General features: G+C 47.2%; 1 protein-coding gene across 9 annotated transcripts in view; it reads left to right on the top strand.

Annotated features, from left to right (window-relative positions):
* Positions 1 to 23,049, top strand: part of DLG5 (discs large MAGUK scaffold protein 5) — a 1,559,980-nt gene that overhangs the window by 265,554 nt on the left and 1,271,377 nt on the right. For all 9 annotated transcript variants that reach the window (XM_069610999.1, XM_069611004.1, XM_069611003.1 and 6 more), the window contains one exon: positions 4,504 to 4,687. In XM_069610999.1, the coding sequence (XP_069467100.1) occupies positions 4,504 to 4,687 (184 nt within the window). The remainder of the gene's footprint in view (positions 1 to 4,503; positions 4,688 to 23,049) is intronic.

Genomic DNA, 23,049 nt, shown 5'->3' with positions numbered 1-23,049 from the left:
TTCTCCTCAAGTTTCAGGGAGGCAGGAAGGCTGTTCCAGAGGGAGGCCCCTGCTGCGGCGAGAGATCTACCCTCAGCTCGTTGCTTGAAGCGGCTGACCCTGAGGTAGTTGGAGGTGGATGAGCGAAGGGCTTGAGAAGGAAGATATTTAGGAAGAGAGAGTTGCAGGTATTTTGGCCCAAGGCCCCAGAAGGCCTTGTGGACAATGCAGACGGTTTTGAACTTAATCCTTGCAGCCACTGGGAGCCAGTGTAGTGATTTCAGTCCTGGAGAGATACAGTCCCTGGGCTTGAGGCCAAGGACAAGTCTCGCAGTCCTGTTCTGGATGAGTTGCAAAGGGCCGAGAGTAGAGGCGGGAAGATTTAGATAGAGGCTGTTACAGTAGTCCAGCCTAGAGAGAACCAGAGCTCTGGAGACAGTGAGCTTCTGGGGGAAGGAGAGAAAAGGAAGGATACCTCTGAGGAGGTGTAGCTGGTAGTGTGACTTCTTAGAGACGTCAGAGATGTGAGGAGAGAAGGAGAGTGTGGAGTCGAAGATGACCCCGAGGTTTTTCGCCGTGCAGGTAGGAGCAAGAAGAGTGCCAAGGGAGGCCGGCCAGAGAGCTGCAGGGAAGGAGCGAGTGGGTGTGCCGATAAGTAGAATCTCAGTCTTACTGGCATTAAGGCAGAGGTCGTTGGCAGCACACCATTCCTGGATAGCAGAAAGACGGTCAGAGATGAGGGAAGTGGAAGAGAAGGCCGAGGGTAGCCTGAAAATGAGCTAGGTATCATCCGCGTAGCACTGAAAGTTGGGACAGAGAGCGGCGATGCGGTGAGCAAGAAGTGCCAGATACTGGTTGAACAGCCAGGGGGAGAGGTTAGATCCCTGGGGGACACCACAGGTAGAGAAAAAGATGTCAGAGAGGAAGGAACCCAGTTGGACCTGGGAGGGTCGATTGGAGAGGAAGGAGGACAGCCATGCCAGAGCTTGACCAGTGATACCCAGGTTATCACGGAGACGGTTGAGCAGGATGGTGTGGTTAACAGTGTCAAAGGCAGAAGAGAGGTCGAGCAAGATGAGAACACAAGGGGTGTTGGAGTCAAGGTTAGAGAGCAGGTCCTCACCGATGTTCAGGAGAGCAGTTTCCGTGCTTCTGGCAGCTCTGAAGCTGTCATGAAGACTACCAACAGATTCAGCAGGGAGATTAAGCTGGGAGATGGCGAGTTTCTCCAGGAGCTTGCCCAGGAAGGGAGTGATAGAGATTGGGCGATAGTTAGCTGGGCAGGAGGGGTCGGAGGAGGGTTTCTTAAGAAGGGGGTGCACAAGGGAGTGCTTGAGGGGGGGATGGGAAGACTCCAGAGGCGAAGGAGTGATTGCAGAAGTCAGCCAAGGCAGGCGCCAGGGAGTCGATGTGGTCCTTGATAGTTTTGGAGGAACAGGGGTGAACCTGTTTTGACGAGACTTTCATAGATTGGACTTGTTTCGAAACCTCATCAGCAGAAAAAAGGGGAAAGGCAGAGAAGGAGGGAGGAGGGGTGGCTGCCGAAAGGCCAGAGGGAGAGCAGGGAATAGGGGAGGGGAGCTGATAGGAGGAGAGTGAGGACAAGATGTCTTGAGTTCGAGCATCCCGAACAATGTAGATGGGAACATCGCTCTGGCGATGGCCTGGTCCACCGACCTCTGCTTCACTGTTGATGTGTGAGATATACAGTACTACTTTTCAGCCATACCGGGGACTTCAGTGAACATTAGAAATAGGGAAATCCAATTCAAGATAATTCAGCGAACATATTACACCCCTGCCAGACTGTTTAGGATGGGTTTGATATCTTCCCCTAGTTGTTGGCGTGGATTTACGGACATGGGTACTATGGGCCACCTATTATGGTCCTGTACAAAACTGAAGATGTACTTGCGACTCATACATAAACAGGTGATCTCACATTTTCCAGAATCTGACTTATCTTTATCCCCGGATTCTGTGCTGCTTGGGGTTGTCCACAGAGGCTGGCATTCCGATACTCATTTGTAAGGTCATAGGCATCCTGCTTTTCGCCGCCCACAAACTTCGGCATACATTGGAAATCGACCTCTCCGACCTCCGAATTACAGCAGACCGGTCTACTGGCCAAGATTTGCACACTGGAATGTGCTGCATATAATAGGCAGAACCCAGGCAGTAACATGCGGGCAGACATGCTCTGGGAACTGCTGGACCCATTCATATCGGAATATTAGGAAGACTAAGGATGCATGACGCCCCCCTGTACACCCGATGACCTGGGCTCAGTAGCGATGGCGACGTCCATGCATGGCCCTTATCCAGATGGACATACCCTTTTAAGCAAGTGTGAACATGAGTAGTAGATAGGGGGTGGTGGGAGGGATAGGCGCGGTTGGCCAAGGGGTATGGGGTTTGGTTCTGTTTATACTATTGTCACAGAGAATAACCAGTATTTCTAGTGGGAGGATACCAACTAGAATATAATGCATGTATTTCCAATAAGATAAAAAGGGGAGACCCGTAGGTACCATGATTGTATAAGCTATTGTATGCCCTCTTTTAATGGCAATGTTTGTATACTGAATGCTGTAAAATCAACAAACAGAATTTCCGCACAAAAAAGATACCCAATACTGAGCAATAGATATTTTGCTGGCCAAGCGAGACTCGCCAACCATACATAGATTAACTTTCTCATTGTCAGAGGCTGAGGTAGAGCTTTCATGTGTTGACGGCGCTGCAGGCTGGAACCATTACACGTATTATAATATTAGTAGAGCCAGAGCGCACCCACTAGCAAATCTACCTACAACTGCTATAACCTACCTTCTACATATCTGCATCTAGCCTAGTGTGTAGCTGGTTTTCGTTGTAGGTGCATGTTCTTCTGTTACACTGTTGAATCCATGTAACTTTAAATTCCATGCACACTTTCCCTGCTGCTGCATTCTTGAATCCATGTGCTTTTCTTCCCCACTACTGTGTATCTTGCTGTGTACATGTACTTTGAATCTAGGAGCATTTTCTCCACTGCTCTTTCATTAGTCTATAAGACGGTCAGTTAGGTGTGTTGGGTATTATCTCTACCACACATAGATGGTTTTGGGGGTTGGAAATGTGTTGCACTTAGATGGGACCTCTTCCAGCTGCATGGATACTCGCACATACCTACCATTATGCTGACTCCTTGGCACCAATAAATGATAGAATGCGGCTATCCCTCATGATTAATTTCAGCCTAGGTGCACACATAATTATACACCACCATGCACATCTCAACAATCTTTAGAACGCAGCTATCCCCCATGAAAGAATCGGACTAGCTGTACACATAATCTCATATACAAGCACCACCTTTGCTAGAATGCGGCTACCCAAGACAATTCGGCCTAGCTGCACACATACTACTTGTCTCGCCCAACCTCCACACTACTCCCAGCATTAGAATGCAGCTACCCACCACCGAATCTGGTATAGCCGTACACCTACCGTGTGCACACACATACTTGCCACCCTACTTTTTCCACTGACCTGGACTACTGTCACTGAGGCATTCAACCCACAGCGCGTTGAGATCATACCAATTGTAAAAGGCGCTATGCAAATGCCCAATCACATAACATTTATGCCCACAGGACCTATCATATAGAGGTTCTCAATAAATGCAATCTTTGATTTCACAACCTGTGTAACCTGTCCAAATCAATGACTGTTACTTGTCATTTTATATTCCTGTTACAAAATGAAATCCTTGGGGGGTGGAGGGGAACTTTTACACAAAGAAAACTGCTAGGGAGCATGTTTCTCCACTGGAGTTAACACACAGGTTCCCCATTCCGAAAGGTTGTGGCTGGATTCTTGATCCATAGATTCTGTTTAAATTGCTCTGCTGCTGCATCCCTCCATGCGCTCCTACAACCATTGAAGATTGGTTGGTGTTTGAGGACCCAGCAAAGATAATTTGTCACTGAGGCACCCTAAAATGCAGGTGCCTATAAAGATCAAGTGTAAAAGGAAGCAGCTTTCTACTTGTCATCTGAATTCCTTTCCCAATAATGCTCGGCTCCTAAGAGAATTGTAGAAACCCCCCTGATTGTGTCTATGAAATAACCAAGGAAACCCCCCCCCCCCCTCACATGAGTGTGACATCCTATTTTTCACAAGTTATTAGTAAATCTGTCTTTAAGGACAGTACATTCCCAAGATACGTATTCATTGAGGACGTTTGGTTCATACTGTGCCATGAATGTCTGGGCATTGAGATTCATGAAAATCCAAATTAATCGTCATCTACAACCCTTTAGAGTTGAGACCTGCTGATGTTGTATACGTGAACTCCCTCACCTGTTAGTGTGACCAATCACATGTTACAAAATGATTGTTACAGGTAAGGCATATTTCTATCGTGCTCGAGATAAAAAGCTATGTAAGAAAAAACTATTAAAGAACACATGTGAATTGGCCATTGATTGGCGATGCATTTAATTTCACTAAGACATGCACTGTTATCTGACATTCTAGCACATTGCACAGTCGACTGTTAAGTGACCACTCTCAGCTTAAAGAAGACACAGATAACTTAAAAATGAAGAATGTCCAGCTACTGCGTGAACACAATCATCTCCAGCAGTCCAGCGAAGAACTGAAGAGACTACATGCAGAGGGCCAGAAGGAAATAACTGATCTTCGCAATCAGCAACAGCAGGTAAAACATCTTGTGTTTATTTGCGGAGAAGTAGGTAGTGCAGTCCAAAAGCTTATTTAAATCATTATTTAATATTTTGCACTATGTAGGACAGTCAAAAAAGGGAACAATTCCAAAAGTATAACCCCCATCTTCCTTTAACCTTAATTTTTCACTTTGATTGTTTGAAACTTTATTCACATTTGTCTGGCTGGTGAGGTGAATGAATGTTGCCATCAGTACAGAATTGTAAACATTCATTCACATTCCTATAAGAGACTTTAGAAATGATCCAGAGATTAATGGTATGCCCGGTGGAAGCTTTTGTTTACGCCCTTAAACTGGTCAGGCCAGGTTAGACTCCTCCAGAGAATCAATGTTAACTCAAATTTTCTTTGTCAATTCATGCCTTTTTGTAATGAATAATTTTCCCTTTTAAGGATGTATTCACTTTATGTTGTAGCCAAAATGGCAGCCAGGTAATGGCACTGTGGCTTGATCTGGTATGGTACCTGTCAAGCTGTGTCCATGCTGATTTATTATGATGCTGAATCAAATGGTTGGGTTTGTTGGTTAGCAATGGATGGTTAGAATTTGCTCGAACAAGACTATATAATGAGCTGGATAGCAATGAGTTTTGTTAATATATCCGCTTTCCTAAAAGCGAGTAGATTTGATTTTGCATTTGTATTGCGCACATCCAGTGGAACCAAGCAGAAACCTGTATCTAGGCACGGATGTTTTTCTATTTTTCCCAGACAACTTAGTACAGTGATTGGCAGAAATGTATAGGAACAGGTAGGTTTTAAATTTTTTTCAAAAAAGATTCAGAGAAAGTCTTCCGAAGGTCGAAAGGCAATGCATTTCACAAACAGGGCCCTTTGATTGAAAAACTTCGATCACCCTGATGGAAGAAGTGAGATGGTGGAATAGTCAGCAGACTTTGCTGAGTCGAGCAAAGAGAACGTATCGTATGATAGATTGATGTTAGAGGCCCAATCTATAAATATATCCATGGAAGGGTGTCGTAAGTTCTAAATTCGATTCTTTGTTGGACAGGTAATCAATGTAGTTTCCTGCGATAACTGGAAACTGATGCAGATTTAGAAAGACTATATACTAGTCTAACTGAGGCGTTCTGGGCAACGTGGAGTTGATGTAACAATTGCTGACGCCCCTAAGAGAAGTGCCACAGTAGTCCAGTCTAGAATTGGTCATTGTCCCCACAAACACGGGACAGTCCGATTCAGAAATAAATGGCGAGACAGATTTTAATAGCTTAAGTTGGTAGTAGACCGCTCCAACCCTCTGTCGTGTGCGCTTTACAGCTCAAAGATACCTGCCGTATACAATGTAGGTTTTTTACCCTGTTAGACAATGAGGTTAGAACGTCAAAGATGGCTGGACATAGTGTTGTAGCATGAAAATCACTGTCAATATTTTTGGACCAAGGACAGTAACCTCAGTTTTTGAGGGATTAAGTTGGAGTTCATTCAAATTGTTTTGGTAAAACATAGCATACCAAGTAAACACAACAAATTACATCATAATATCCATTATAACATTAAAAGAATAAAATCATCATAAAAGCTCCCAAACAAAACTATAAAATCAAGAACAGTGTGTTTAATAGAAGTTCCCTTAATGACAAGGCACGCTTAAGGAACGTCAAAACGGCCCAGCCCACCTGAATCGAATCTGCCTGTAACAGATAATCTAATGCAGGCTCCTAACATAGAAAGCCACAGCCCTGCAAAATGGGCTTGAATGTTTGTTCCCTAATCCCTAAAAAAGGTAGGGCAAAAGTACAACAAAAAAAATGAGCCAGGTCTTCATTAGACACCCTAACGTAAGGGACATGACTGATCCACACTCCCTTTGGAAAAAACCAACGTCGCAGCTCTCAAATGTATACAGTTGAAGTGGACCATTTAAACCGGAAAGCGTTGGGACAAGTGATTAGCCCGGCTCAGATATTTTTGAAGAGGGGGGGGGGGGGGAGGGCCTAATAATCAAATGTGACCTGATGGCTGGCTTCATGAGCTCCAGAGACACTATTCTGGCCAGGAGAGACAAAGTCAGGGGCACTCTTATTCTCCCTGACTTTGAAGCCCTCAAGGACAGCAAAGTTGGCCTATGAAAACGGTGATCCACCCCCGCTTCGGCAAACCTCATTTTTACATATCTGAGCCATGGGATTTTTAAATAAGTGTTTAGACACCAAGTAGCTCATTGATGCCTACGTCAAAAATGCTTTAGTATTCTCACAAATCCTGAGCCAATGGCTAGCCGGTAAGGATGCAGCCAGATCACCCAGAAACTGGTGGCCAAACTCTTGATGAGCTGCAAAGTTGGGGGTAGACCCAGGCAGCCCCAAAATGCTCTAAAAGAAATCGTTCTCCGCCAGTTCGATGGGCTCCAGATTGCCAAAGCCACACAGCTCCATACCATATCTTGCCACAGAAGCGGCTTTACTATGGTAAACTTTCAGTACATATTCTATCGGCTTTGCTTTAAACGAACCCAAAGCTCTGGTTAGCCCCACAATTGCCTGCTTAAATCTTGATGACTGCTTCTCAATGTTCTGCAAATTTTGGGGAAGAGGCACACATCTCACCCCCAGATAGTCAAAAGGATTCACTTTTGGGATTGGTTCACGTTTGCAGGAGATAGCTGAAAGCCCTAGAGGGCGTTTCCTCCCACACCAAACCATAAATGCCGATTTCTAGGCATTTATCTTAAGCCCTAGAGTGTCCATAAAGCAGGAATAATCCTTTACCAAGCGTTGTAATGATCTGTGGGTGCAGGATAAAAAGACTGTATCGTCAGCATAGGCAAGTAAAGGCAAAATTCTGTTGCCCAGTCTAGGGAAGTCAGAGGAAGATTTCAATAGATGTGCTTATAAGCTAATTGGTATAAAGACAGAAAAGCAAGGGAGCTAGGATACATTCCTCCTGGAAAGTAGGGGTGCGTTGCCCACCACCTCCGCTCATAACTTGAGCCACTGTAGAGAAGTGCAAGCTCTCCATTAGGTCCACCAATGCACCAGGGAAATTCATGCACAGGAGTTCACTCCACAACCTGACATGGTTGACCTGATCAAACACTGTAATGCGATCCATGAAAGCCAAAATGATAGCACACTCCCTGTTTGTAAAGGAGAAGCCTATTACCACATAAGGATTCAGGGCCTGCTCTGCTGTTCCCAGACCTGGCCTGAAGCCCAACTGAATAGTGGAAAACATTTTTGAACTCTGGACACAAGACTCTATTCTCCCTAAAATAGCCTGTCCGACGATCTTGAATACTGAGTCTAACGAGGAAAGCAGTGTATAGGACGCTGGATGTTCTCTTGGTCCCTTTTTGTATATTGGCCAGATCAATGCACAAGACCAGAAGGCGGGAATAGGGCCTCCAGCACAAACAGCATTAAATCCAGAGTCAAAACATGCTATAAACAAATTTGCAGGGACATTATCTGGGCCAGGGGCCCTGGTCCTACCTTGATTGTTAATGACACGGCCCTCTCTAGCCTGCTTCTTTCTTCTCCAGCACTCTGGATGTTCTTGCCCGTCATGAGAATCCGTCTGAAGCCTACCTCCAAGTGCAGCTCTTGGTATGACTCAGATCTCGACCACCCTGAAACGCAAGTGTAGGGTGGCTGAGAGGAAGTGGAGGGCGTCAGGTGCATCCTCTGACAAACTGGCCTGCCGGCTGCTCCAACGGCAATTCAGATTCTGTCCTGACAAAGGGAGCCCACATCCAAGCCTGCATCTCTGCGGCCTCTTAACACAGCCAAACTCTTTAAAATTTGCAAGGAGCTGGCCAACCCTTCTGCAGTCACCACCTCTCCTATTCCCTCCCAGGCCCTCTGTATGCCTCTGGCTTCTCACTTCACCACTAAAACTCCGCTCTTCTCTTCCTCTGCCGCTCTTGGCCCCCTCTGGCCACCTTTCCCTCTCATCCTACTTTCTCCTCTTTCGCTCCGACCACTCCTGACGATGTTTCTAGACAAGTCTGATCTGTGAAAGTTTTGTTGACGCAGGCGCTCCCCTGCTATTCCAGAACCGTCAAGGACCACATTGACACCCTTGCTCCAGCCTTGGTCGATTTCTGCAATCAATCATTTGCCACTGGACATTTCCCCTCTCCCCTCAAGCACTTCCTTGTGCACCTCCTCCTGAACAAGCCTTCTGCCGATCCTTCCTGTCTGGCACACTACCGCCCGATCTCTATCACTCCTTTCCTGGGCAAACTCCTGGAAAAGCTGGCCATCTCGCATCTTACTCACCACAATGAATCTGTTGGTTGTCTCCATGGCCATCAGTCTGACTTCAAAGCAGCCAGAGGCATGGAAACTGTTCTCCTGAACACCCATAAAGATCTGTTCACTAATCTCGATTCTAGACTTCCTTCTGTCCTCATCCTCGATCTTTCCTCTGCTTTTGACACTCAATCATGCCATCCTGATCATTCGTCTCCGTGAGAACCTGGTGTAGAGGAGAAGCTGAATGCCTCTGCTGGAAGTCCCGCCCTCCCACCTCCTGTATGTTGGAAGCCTGAGATCGTGCCATGCTTGACACCAGCAGTTGTGACCATACCCCAGAGAATATTCAAAAGAAGGTACCCGTTGAGAAAACCCTATTTGTATTTTGACTTTATATAGCCCTTTAATCCAAAGTGCTTTACATGAGAACAAGAAAAAAGTACAAGCATAAGCTGGTAATTGAATCACAACTCAAACAGTGCGAGGAACAATTTACATTATTGCTGATGTAAGGAGGTAGTGGAGAGGGACAGAGGCATGAGAGGGAATGGGAGGTATGAGTGGAGGTAGTAGCAGAAGAGGGAAGGTGAGAAGGTTTGAGGAAGAAGAGAGGAAAGAATAAGACTAGATAAGAGCCGAAGGTAGGGTAGAAGGGAGTAGAGATGATGGAGAGGGTAAGGAAGTGCAGGAGTAAGAGATGAGGCGGTGGGAGGAGTAGGAAAGGAGGCAAAAGGTGTTATGGAGGGGAATTGATAAGATTTTAGGGAAGAGCAAATGGAAGGTTAGGAGGGAGAAGAGCGGAGGGGGAGGCGGTTCCAGTGGAAGAGAGCGAGGAGTTGGAAAGAGCGGAAGCGGAAGGGGGCGCAGGGTGGTGGTGGTGGTGGTGGTGGTGGAGGAGGAGAGAGTAGGAAAAGATTAGCAGATAGGAGAGAACGAGAAGGGGTATAGAAGGTAAGAAGGGAGCAAAGGTGAAGGGGGTAACACCATAGAGGGATTTGAAAACAAGACCGAGGAACTTGAATTTGAGCTGGGAGTGAAAAGAGAGCCAGCCAAGAGTAGAGGTGATGGAGTCAAGAGGTGCGAGAAGGCAGAGGAAGCGGATGGCAGAGTGGTAGACAGATTTGAGTGGGGAGAGGTGAGAGGAGGGGAGTCCAAAGAAAAGGGAGTAACAGTAGCAAAGTCTGGAGAAGATGAGGGAGGTAATTAAGAGTTTAGTAGCATGAAAGGTTACGAGGGGGTCATATTTTACGAATGTTGTAAAGGTGAAAGCGACAAGACTTGGCAGTAAAAGAATGTGGTGAGATAGAGAGAGGTGAGGGTCAATATGAAGACCAAGGTTATGGGCATGGGGCGAGAAGGAGAGTTGGGAGGGGGGAAAGGGAACGAAAGGGGGAAGGGGTGAGGGGGGGAGAGCGTTGGCAGGGAAGAAAAGGAGTTGAGTTTTGTCAGCATTAAGAGTAAGGAAGTGAGAGGACATCCAAGATTTAATAGGAGAAAGGCAAGATGAGAGTATTGTGAATGTTGGGAGAGGAGGAGGAGAAGGAGAGGAAAAGCTGGGTACCATCAGGGTAGAAATGGTGCGAGATACCAAATGAGGAGATGATGGGAGATGAGAAGGAAGCGTAGAGCAAGAAAAGAAAGGGGCCAAGGACAGAACCATGTGGGACTCCATGGTTGAGAGGATATGTGGGAGAGGTGGAGCCACCCCAGGAGACCGAAAAGGTTCAGTTGGAGAGATGAGAGGAGAGCCAGTTGAGAACAGTGTCTTTGAGGCCAAATGAGGAGAGGGAGTTGAGGAGAAGAGGATGGTCAACAGTATCAAAAGCAGCAGAGAGATCAAGGAGAATAAGAATGGAGGAGTGCTTAGAGGAGCATGCAGAAAGGAGAAAGTTAAGAACAGAGATGAGGGCAGTTTCAGTGGCGTGTAGAGGGCGGAAGCAGGATTGGGTAGAGGGAAGGAGGGAGTGGTTCGAGATGAAGGAAGAGAGTTGAGAATAGACAATGCGTTTGAGAATTTTGGAGAGGAAGGGTAGGAGAGAGCTGGGGCGATAATTGGAAGCAAGATGGGGATTAGCAGAAGGTTTTTGAGAATAGGGATGATAGTCGCGTTTTTAAAAGGAGTAGGAAAAGTGGAAGTCGTGAGGCAATGTTAAAAAAGGAGGTGACATAGGGTATAAGGAGGGGGTAGATTTTAGGGATAAGAGGGGTAGGAATGGGGCAGCGGGAGAATCAGATGTATTCAGATCCTATCAGATGTATTCCCAAAGAGACAACAATCTGAGGGAGGAACTCCCTGAAGGAATATGAAAAAGAGTGAAAGAGGAGCTGGTTACGTCACAAGAGACACAGGTGATGCCCTGAGAAGATTGGCTGAAGACAACATATGGACCATATAGAAACTGATGACGAAGTTAAGAATCGAGTAAACTTTCATATGCGAAGAAAAGGTTGCACGTGTGAAGAGCACTGCAGAAAATGCAAACCATTAAATAACTGTACAGATGCTGTAACGCAAGCAGATTAAGTAATCTTCGAAGCTGTCTATTAGTAGTGAATAAACTGCAGGCAGAGTTGCTATTGTAGAGCAGCTGGATATCGGTGTCATGAATTTAGTAAGCCCGGACCTATGGAGAGGAAAGGCCGAAAGCTGTCTCGCAGTAAGAATTAGCTGAGATCGTGGACATGAATGGCGAGGCTGTTTGGCCGGGTGTCAAAGTTAAAGCAGCTAAGGCCAGTTATCTATTCTTGAAGGCGGTGAACGTGCAAAGCTGAACCATCCCTTGTTAAGGTGCTAAGAAAGAACTCCAAGCGTGGCAAGTTTTATTTAAAACATTTAATTGCTGCAAAATGGACCAAATCGTGGTCTCCTGTCACGCGAGCCAAGGATGGAAATAGAGTTGAGCTTGGAGTTCAAGAACAAGGATAGTGCATTTTCGCACTCCCTTATATTCCCAGAGACTAGAATACTCTGCAAGGCCAAGAGAATCTTCATGGCAGAAGGCATTGGTGATGAGACGTTGGGCTAATTGGGTGAGGAGGTGAAGTCAAGCCCACCTCCTGACACCTGGGTTTGAGCTTGCCTGCTGCTAAGTGTACTAGACATGGCACACGCGTGCCAACCAATCATAGAGGGCCATTTAACGAAGGACCTTATAGTTTGTGAGCCAATGATATACTGTGTACTTAATAGTGTTGAAGGTTACTTGCTTTAGAGTTAGGCATAAGTTGTCCACCAGACAGACACCCAATCGCAATCCCACCCCTCATAGAAAGTATACTTAGATGTTCCCCTTGAGCCTATCATAACTCCTTGTAGGTTTTTCTCATTTGCCACGTAGTGTGACGTCGCGTATGATTAACTTTTACTACAAAGATGAGGTTTTTTTTTAAATGTACTGAGAGCTCAAGCGAACGTCCGTTGATGTCTGTTGTAACTCCCTGTGTTAGACAATTGATATTAAAACCGTGAACTTTGCCATCTTCCTGAGTTGATTTGATTATTTGGTGTCAGTTATTCTGCATCCCCATCCATTGTAAGCAGGTTATCCACAGGGCTCTCAGCTCACTGGCCATCACAACCCTGACTTGTTTGACCTCCTTCCTCCTGGACCGACGCTCCTAGGTCCAGCTTGGGTCCTCTCTCTCCACATGTGGTGTTCTCCAGGGCTATAGCCTCTCACCCTGGCTTTTCATTGTCTACCTGGACCCTTTGGCCCATCTTATCTCTGCCTTCTACTCTAACTTTCAGTGTTAAGTGGGTAACATGCAGCTCTCCTTCAGACTACCTTCGGCCTCCTCTCTCGCTCATTCCTGACTGCCTAGCTGCGATTCAGGAGTGGTGCGCCTCCAACTATCTCTGCCTTAATGCCGGTAAGACTGAGATTCTTCTCATTGGACCCCTGCTCTCGCTTTCCATCTCTGTCCGGCCCTCCTCCTTTGCATTCCTGTAAAACTAAAAACCTTTGTGACATCTTCTACTCCACTCTCCCTTTCTCTCTTCACATCACAGACCTTGCCACAAAGTCCCACTACCAGCTGCACCGCCTCAGAGGTATTCTTTCTTTCCTCTTTCCCCCAGAAACTCACTGTCTTCAGAGCCCTGGTTCTCTCAAAGCTGGACTACTGCAACAGCCTCTTTCTCAATCTGTCTTCCTCTACTCTCTGCCCTCTGCAACTAACCCAGAACAGGACTGCAAAACTTGTCCTTGGTCTCCATCCCAGGGACCGTAACTCGCCAGCCCTGACATCTCTCCACTGGCTGCAAGGATCAAGTTCAAGACCCTCTGCATCGTCTACAAGGCTTTCTAGGGCTGTGGCCTGCACTACATCCAACTCTCTCTTCCTAAACACCTTCCTTCTCAAGCCGTCTGCTCAGCCACCTCCAACACTCTGAGGGTCATATACGCTTCTCCAGGCAGAGTGGGGGGGGGGGTAGATCTCTCTCCTCTGCAGGTGCCTCCCTTTGGAATGGCCTCCCTGCCACTCTCAAACTTGAGCCGGGCCACCTCAAGTTCTGGAAGCAGCTAAAGACCTTCCCTTTTTCTTCTGCTTTCTCTCGCTCCCCTGCTGACCAATATGTATGCTGCGCTGACTTGTTGCCTGGCTACCCTCCGTCTCACTGGTACCAGGCTCCCCCTTGACCAGTAGCCCCTGCAGTGCAACCAGGCCTACCGTGCACTTATGGGCTGTATCTGGAACCCTACAGACCCCTGCCTCCTTGCACTTACCGAGAGCCGTGCTGCCCTGATTACACTTCGCCCTTCCCTCCCCACCTGCACTTTTGTGTTTCACACTTGCACAATCTGAATGCACAAGTCCTAGTAAAATTGTTTTGTTGTCCCTGTCTTCCCTCCCTTGTCTTGTTGCACCTAGAAATGCTTGTGTACATGCACGTTATAAATGACTTATGTCGTATCATAGCCAGCAGAACTTCTTCCACTGAGAAAATAATGTCCTCTATATTGCACGAGGACACCTTAGGGCCCAAACTGATTGGCTATCACTATAGTCTTACAAGCATCCAGATTATTATGGCATTGGCACATTCCATTATGCGACTAACTTCGGAAGGGGATTTTTATATGTCATACATTTGTGTGCCTGCCTAGCAGTGATAGTTCAACTCAAATCTGCCAAAGGTATCCATTAATCGCCTGATATAAATATGGAACTATTTGGGAAAGAGTTGTGGTATCCATGCAATAATTGCCTACTATAACAGTGTTTAGTTCATATTTGTACTGTAAGTGAATGCAACACTTTCCTAGCCCCACTTCGTAGAGAAAGGGGCTGCACAAAATCTTGTTTTGCGTTAGACACTGTGTGAATGGATTTCTAAACTCTGGCCTGGTGGACAGATGTTTAGGATGCCATGGAGAGAGGCCAAGGCTAAATCTCAGGAGAGGTGAGTGGGGTCAAGGGTCCACAATGAGTCCACACAGAGTCGAGGATTACACTTTGTTATAAAAATAACACATTTATTATAGGCCCAGAAAACACACAACTACTAGCCAATAATATAATCAAGCAATGCTAAAATACCATACAACATATATACAGTCACTGTAGTTGGTGCAGAACAATCCAATAACCCCCCCTGCCCAAACCCCACCCCCCAATACCTGAAAGTTTAATCCCAATGTGTATGGTGCCTTGACCCCAATGTTTACTGTTTTGTAAATTGGGGAGTTAGTGGGTTCCTTGGGACATGCAGATGGGTCTAAAAGTTAGATAAGTTAGTATTCTGATGAATAAAACTGTCCCCAGCTTTCGGAGTGCTTGCGTGAATAAGCGATGGCAAAGCCAAATTAATATGAGTTTCAAAGGTTAGGAAAACCTTTAAAAGGGGAGATGAGGGTTCTGGTAATTACAACTTCAACTCACCCCCTGTACTCCGGTTTCTCTTGGGACGGATGCGTTTCCTGCCATTTCTTCCAGACCTCGGTGCCCAGGAGTTGCAGGCTCGAGTGAGTCTCCAGTTGGCCACAGATGCATGGTGCAACGTGTTCCAGTAGAAGAATGCAACTCAGTCTGGTGCAGGACCCCTCTCGGCACACGACTGGATGCGGGAAAGCGGTTTCTAACGACAGTCACCATTGCAGGGCGACAATCGAAGACAGTTGTCACAGTCATAGTCTGCTATATATTTTGGGTCCCTTGGATGTTGGATTGCCAACATTTGGCAGAGACGACTTCTATAGGACAAGCCGGGTGTCCCCAAAGTTCCAAACCAAGACGCGGAACCACGACACGCCTATCGCAGTATCCCAATTTCGTAGTTGGTCAGCCCACTGGATGGCCTTGGGAGACTTCCGAAGACTTCAATTGACTTGGGCACCAGGAGATGTTGCCACCAGTTGTTCCCACTGGTCCGGAGGGTTTATGCACCGACGAGGGTCTTCTTGGATCGGCAGCTCGACAGGGCTTCACTGGGACTTCAGCAAGAGCTGGCGCAAGCCTGATCAGGGATCGTCTACAGGTCTTCCTTCTGTCTTCACAGCCACACAGGAACCTGGCTTCTCTTCTGATCTGTTGTAATGGCTGTAGGACACTGGTGAGTGATCAGTCTCAGCCCTCCAATGGCAAGATCTGCCCCACACATGCACACCAGCATTTGTCAGTCAGGGACCACAATGGGTTTCATGCAAGCATGCATACCAGGCATTGAGGCGCCAGTATGTGGATTGGGACCAGATAGTCCCCACCCATTTCCTGGGACCCCACACCCAAGCTGTGCACTAGACTGCAAAAAGCCAGGATTGTCCAGGGCAGTGCATGGCCATTGAAGGATTTTCCTGACCTGGCAGGTTAGGAAGAAGGCTGAAGGGGAAGCTGGCCAAGGAACAAATTAAAAATCTTGTGGCACAGCCATGTTAGCATCCCAGTCACTGTTAGTCGCAAAACACAGTAAACCGGTAAGGCTAATATGTAGTCCAGTAAAAAGTATGAAAAAGTAACTGCTGCCACCAGTTTATCCTTTAGCACATCTTAAGTAACCAAATAAATCCTTTTGAGCCTAGTGTAGGGTCATAAAAAGAAACCCCCATTGCATTGTAAGATGCATTGTGCAATGATAAAAAGTTACCAACAAAGTCAAAAGACTAAGGGAAACCTAGTTTCTCAGTACCGACAGCCTGAAGGACTAGTCGGTGTCCCCATAACATGTGAGCAAAAGCCCAGTGGAGTGAAGCTGAAGGCTTCATTCACGGTAAAAAGTCAGGCCAGTGTGAAAAACAAAAGGCATAGAATATGGAGGGAAAGTTGCTAAAAGCGATCTTTCCTAACAGACACCCAGTAAAGCAGTTAATGTTATTTTATATAGTATTAAAATACATGCTTGAGGTGGGAAGAGGTGTGGCTAGAACCTGGTTTTTTGGACACACTTCTCTAATCTGTAAATAATACTAGAAACTGGTGAGGGAGGGATACGCATTTAATTTTGTGAAGTTTATGTATGCACCAGGAGAAGTTGTATAAGGATGATGTTCATGCACACTTTGCAGTTGAACAGGGTGTTAACTGATGGAGAGTGCCTTCAGTACCTGTGAGCTTTTTGGATGGCCTGACCAAACACTCAAACTCTTGGAACGGAATTTGGTGGACAAATGGCATTTAAGTGGAGGGTCAACTTTGTGTGTGTCTGGCTACGGTTGTATCGTTGTAACGGAGGAAGGTGGCAGGGAGGGATAATCAAAGATCTCAACATAATTAGCCCAACAATATTTAGGAAAGTCATTTATTGGTAATTGAACAAAACCAAAGCAATACACAGTTGTCATTCTATGGTGAGTACAGCCCATTGGTGTCTTGTATTTATTTTTATTTTTACCGGACTCCACAGTGTTGAGAAGATGGTGTATGCAATGAGCAGGAATAGTTTCAAAATGGCACTGCTTGTAAAATAAGCACTGTTTGAGATGTATTATGATGCATGTTCTTACTTTACTGGGGCTCTGGCTGTTTTTCCAGTGACTGAAATAAAGACTTGGAAGGGGCAAGAATGCTGAAAGAAAGTGGGATGTGGAACTAAGGGGCAAGCTTAATAAAGCATCAAAATTACATTTGGCAGAGGGGGTAGGGTTTGGTATAGAGGATCATGATTGCTTGGTTGGCCCGGAAGTATTAAACCAGATGAAAAATCCGTAGCAAAAAGAATTAAGGAAGGCACTTCATCGAATAGTGTTTAGCATGTCTCTTCTTTTTTGCCACACCCTATGCATGTAGCTCAATCTCAGCAATTGTTATCATTATGTTAGTTGGCCTGCAAATTTACTAGGCCAAGTTCACAGAATTAACTACAGCACTTAAAATTGGTCCTGCTCATATTCTTATATGGAGATGGGCACGGGCAGAACAATCAAAACAGTAGACTGTTTCAACTGTTCCCTGGTAAAGCACACAGCTCGCTACTTTCTATATTGCACCTAGAAAATTGTTATGCTACTTTCAAACTGTATCCATAATACCTCACTCTCTCACCCCAAACCCCTCCTCCTCCCAGATGCTGCATGCCCACACTACTTTCCAAGTAGTCTGCATACACTGTATCACGCACACATTGTGTGATGCACAGAGTATCTCGCACTAGGTCTCTCTCTCAAACTGTTCTGCACGCAGACACATACCGACGCTTGCCATACTATCATTCACTTATGGTTTATTTTTACAGACTCTGGCTCATCTCTACCTTTGCCCACTCCTTGATGGCTCTTACTTGTTGCGATGACCTGTTTGCATGCACAGGAATCTGAGAAAGGAGTTGAGTCCAGTCTTCCAGATCCTGCTTTTGTATTAACTCGGCAGCATGGACCATGCACGCTAGCTTTACTGCCCCCTACAAATGCTGGTTCTACGCATGCACTGGTCTGGTTAATTACAGTACACTGAATGCCTCTTGTGGCCAGATGTGATTGCCACTATCTGCAGGTAGACTGCGTGTGTCTATGCATATCTGGGCCAGCTTTGGGCCCCACAACACCCCGACCTGTAGTCATGCACGCCGATTAGTGTTCATAAAGAACTTATATGCATGGAACAAGTTTGCAGTCCAGCTTTATGGGACAGTTTATTTACACTCTATACATTTTGTGACAGAAGGTCCCTACATACCTCTCTGGCTTGGGGCCCTTGTTTATTTTCCATTTTTCCTACCCAGTTAATGTGACTTCTGACGAGTCCCCATCAAAGACATTAATGCGGATTGTGGTCTGTGAAATCCAAAATCCCTCCGATTCAGGGTACACCCGTTTCCCTGTGCAAGTTTCTTTGTGTCGCCGGTGCGGGATTCACTGGATTGGGGGCGGGGGGGTTAGCATTAGTAGGCGTCTACTATTGTATTCCATGGTTGTCCTTAGGGAAACCCTGTTTAAATTCAGTACCAAGTCCTTTTGACAGACCTTACTCCTTCAAGCGAGTGAATCAGATGTGGGACTTAGCCTATTTGGTTATAGCTACTGCATGTCTCTGGGGGCTACTGTTACAAGAGCCAGATGTGCCCTGACTCTGGATGTCTTGGTTTTAAGCCTGAATCCACACAAGAAAGCATGGGAAGTTAAAATTGCTGTCCCACACTAACTGGGTGGCCTCTAGAATGTTAGAATGGCTGTAACAATGTGATTTGGGCTTGGGGTCCCTTCCTAGCCCCATTAGTAATTAAATGAGCAGGGTCTCTTCCCTTGGCTTGTAGAACCAGAGAGTCACAAAGCACAGTAGAATCCCAAGTGAAGAGTAATCATGAAGGCGACTGTTGGTTTCTTTACTCTTCTCACTGGTGAAGCAGTGTCTCATATCTGTGGACACTGATGTTATACCCACCAGAAGGAACAGAACATAGACTATCCCTTCCCTTGAGCTGGTAGATTGAGGTGAGTTACAAACCTTCGAGTAGCGCCTGTTCCCAGGAAAGAATTTCTGTTCTCTGTGTGCACCAGGCAAATGGTACCAGATTGCAAGGGCACGGCATCTGACCGAATTAGAGACCAGCATCGCTACCCGAACAAAGCGAACTAAGCTGCAACTCAAAGTAACATCAGTATGTTAATGAGTATGTGTGAACCACCTCTGCTGGACACACTGCATTCTATGACACCTATGCTGTGCCTTCAAAGATCTGAAAAGCTTTACTGATCCCAGTTCCAGCAGCATTTAATCTTTTTTGGCACATCATCAGTGGCCCCACAGCTGTCTTTGCTTAAAGATCTTCCTCTGTGTACTTGAGCCCCTTGTTGAACCACTGGTACCTAGGAGCTGCTGATGTCTCAAGTTAAGAAGAACCATGCATTGACTGCAGGGGTCATTACTTCTTGAAGATAGTTAACTGTGAGAGTCCCCACCACTCTGCTTGCCTTCGATTGTTGAGGTAGAATTTCAATTGGCAGAGTTCTTTTTGCCTAACTTTGTGGGTCCCATAAATATTTAGCTGACTTGCAAAGTTTTGTTTACTTTTTAGAGTAGGACTTCCAAATGATCAGTCATGGCAAACCCTTTTTTTGATGTGCTGCCCTTACTACCCCTCCTTGGCTAGCATGGGAGAGGGGGGCTTTTAATTGCCCCATTTTGATAACAAGGTAATTCTAGCACCCTAAAAGTGTGTTGTCGAGTAGGCTAGTGGCAGCTGTAAATTAGTTATTTGATCATCCCAGGATTGTTGCCACTGACTGCATCATTAGTCAAAGACACATATATAGTAACCATTGGGGTACTAACACATCTTTATTTAGCCCAGCATTTTGTATTGTGGCATTTATTTGTCTTTATGGCATGCCAACATTGCCGATTTGTTGATTTAGGCTCATTCTGAGCCCACAAACTGTTTTGGATGTTACACAGGCATCTCAATCTACATCCTGTGTGGGAGTCCTTGCATGTTTTTTTTCTTTCTTTCCATTCCTGATTGACTGGCCATTCAAATCTTTGTGTGCTTCCTGTTGTGATTGGTGGGCTAACTAAGGCCACCTCCTTAGTGAAGGTGTTTACTGGCACAATCTGCCCATTCTTTGGTTTACAGAGCTCACCTAAGCACTGGTGTAAATGGGCTGCTCCTGAGGGTCCTGATGTGGCCATACTGGCTGTGCTCTTCCTTTGCTTCTACCAACCTTGCCTTGCTGGCTGGATTGGTTGTCCTTAAAGTTCTCGTTATTGTACCTCTAATATCTTCCTTCTGGCACAAGAGCCTAGATGTAGGGTTCTTCCTGGCTTGGAAATCCAAGTAGCTTGCCGCTATTCTGCCTCAGATCAATCGTCCGACATCTTAGGTCGCCTCCAGCCATTTCCTCTGTCGTGGGACCATTTTTTCTCTAGCTAGCTTACCCTCTTGCCCGACTGGGCATACATATTTAGGGATGGGCTCCTAATCACCTTAACCCAAAGTGGGCCCACCACTTCAGGGAGTGCAAGTTTTGTACGTAAAGCAAGCAAGTTTCTTCAGCATGGGGTCTGGCATGGATTCACATGCTCATGAATATTCCCCGTGGTCAGGCCGGGAATCCTGACCACGTAAAGAAAAAATCAGTATAAGTTTTGTTTCTGATCTGTCTTTCTCAGTAGTAACCAATGACTGGTCTCTGGGTCATACTGCCCCCAGCCAATGACTGTCCTCTCCCTAAGCCCCGCCTCTGGCAGCCATCTTCAGATTTTTACCGCACGCTCAAGTGTTGGGAGTCCTCGTGTTTAGCTCTCGAGCTTTTGCTGCGTTTTCGCGCTTTTTCAATGAGAATTTCTCATTTTTCGGTCAAATAGAGCCTCAAGCTCCACCGTCTCTACATCCGATTAATGGGGATCCGTGTGGCTTTTTCTACGCCCCTCAAGGGTGAAGATTTCGTCAAGTTACGCTTCTTGGAGGATTCCAGAAGTTTCTGCGGCCTACCCGAACATGGCCCAGGAGAAAGGAAGCTCGACGCCCGGAAAGCTGTTCAGGGTTTTCCCTGGGTGCCAGCTGCAGAATGTGTTCAACGAGGACGAGCACTCGAAATGTGTCTACTGCCTTCATGAGGACAAAACGCACATGGAGAAGGACTGTGCATTTTGCGGGAACATGTCGGAACGGACCATCAGGGACCGACACCTTCGTCTCTCCAACTGGCTGGAAGGAAAGAGCCCGTCGGGTGAGAAGAAGTCGTCTGAGCGGTCTTCTAAGTCCTGTGAGGGCGCCCCTGTGACGGGGGCCCAACAGAAGGCAAAGCACAGCGAGTCCGCGGGCACCGTCAGCGCCGAACGGTCTGGCTCCTCGGCTGCCAGGCAGGGCGCATCCTCTCCAGCGCCATCAACCACGAGCCAACGCTCTGGCTCAGGGAAGAGGAAGGCCGAGAACCCGGCGAAGCTTCTGGGGAGCCCCCGTTCGAGCTCGAAGGATCCGGCTGAGGGAGAGCGAGGCGTGACCCTCCCCCCCCCCCCGCCCAAGGTGAAGGCCACAGGCCCACACAAGGTGGTAAAGGCCTTGATCGACCTCGGGGCCCAGAGTCTCCCTGCCTCCGCGGAGGGAAGCCTCTTTCAGACCCATCGAAAAGACCCCCGTGAAGACCCCAGTGGAAAAAGAGGGGGGGGGGTGGTGGCCATTGTGGACACAGACACAGCATCAGAGGGGGAGCTGGTAGAAGTCTTAGAGGGCGTCGAAGAGGCCCGTCCCCACGGGAGGGATCCCGATGAAGGTGACGAGAGTGACGGCGGCACCGGCGAGGGTCCTAGTCACCCGTCGCTTTCGGAGCCGCAGGATAATTCCGCGGCCATTTTGTTGGCGATGCAATGCTTATGTTCGGAGATGAGGACGAGATTGCCCTTACCACCGACGGAGGATTCGGAACTATACTCTATGGAGGAGCCAGAGCCAGAACCAGGCCCGGCAGGAAGCCCCCCAAACAAGACAAGACTAATCCATCCAGCCCCGCCTTTTCAGCCCTCGCGGCCTTCTCAGCCTTTACCCACATCCCCCGTCTATGGGGATGACACGGGAATGGACACGGCCATGACGGGTACCGACGGCGGTGACGACGGGATGGAGCTCCCATTGCCCCCAGCCCGGGCCTCCCTGCCCGACGAGATCAGATCTTTCCATGCAATGATCGCCAGGGCATCCAAGCTTTTTCAGCTCTGCCCCGAAGAGAAGGAAGGTTTCCTTTACCAACGGCGCGAGGCCAAGAGGAAGACGGCCCTCGCCATGCCTCTGCTGGATGACATCTGGGACGAGGGTCTCGCCCCTCTCAAGAAATAGTCTACGACGCCTGCCAAGAGGGATCGGTACGAGAAGAAGTACCGGGTCCCCGACGCAGCCCCTTTGTGCCTTATGGCACAACCGACCCCTGACTCTGTCGTCTCAGCGGCGGCCAAGAAGAAAGCGGGGGTGGGGGGCATCGTCCTCAACGTCAACTTCCCCGCCGGACGGCGAATAAAAGAAGCTGGACGCAATGGGACGAGTAATCTCGTCGGCGGCAACAGCGATTAAGGCGGCCAATACCCTCGCTATCGTGGCCCGCTACAACAGGGAGTTATGGTACAAGATCGCCCCCCTGTTGGACTTCCTACCGGATGACAAGAGGGCCGAGGCCCTGGAGATCTTGTGTTCTGTTCTTGATGGTCGTGTAGATTATGATACCTCCGTCCCCAAGTCCCACACTGATAGAAATTCAATACCAGCATAATCTTTGAGGCCACGGGTGTAGAGTGCCGTCAATCTGGAACCAGGAACGCCGGAAGGACCCCCAGACCACTGTAAGGCAATGAGTGATTAAATCAAACAGTTGCAATGTATTATGATGCAATGCAATGATAGCATGTGTCCTTATGGCTTACCTAGAGGTGCTGGCCAGAACACTAGAAAGGGGGTATGGGTGGCACTCTTGATGTAACACCTGAGCTAAGCAGGATTCGATGGTTTGGTCCGTGAGCAATCCGTGAAACAGTCCAAGGTCGGTAACCAAAGGTAACAAAAGTTCTTAATCCAAAATGCAAGGTTACAAAGAAAGGTTGTGATGCCTGATAACAGACTGAAATCCAGGAAAGAAGACAAAATGCATTCCTTATAACGTTCTGTAGTCAAGAATCCAAAAGCAATCCAAATATTCGTAACGCTGTGCAGCACTCCAAGGAAGCAGCTGTGAAGCGTTTCCTTAACGTTTCCACTGTG

The sequence above is a fragment of the Ambystoma mexicanum genome, chromosome 8 (assembly GCF_040938575.1).
Source record: "Ambystoma mexicanum isolate Mex_15411 chromosome 8, UKY_AmexF1_1, whole genome shotgun sequence".
NCBI classification, from domain to species: domain Eukaryota; kingdom Metazoa; phylum Chordata; class Amphibia; order Caudata; family Ambystomatidae; genus Ambystoma; species Ambystoma mexicanum.
This window is presented reverse-complemented; position numbering and strand designations above follow the sequence as displayed.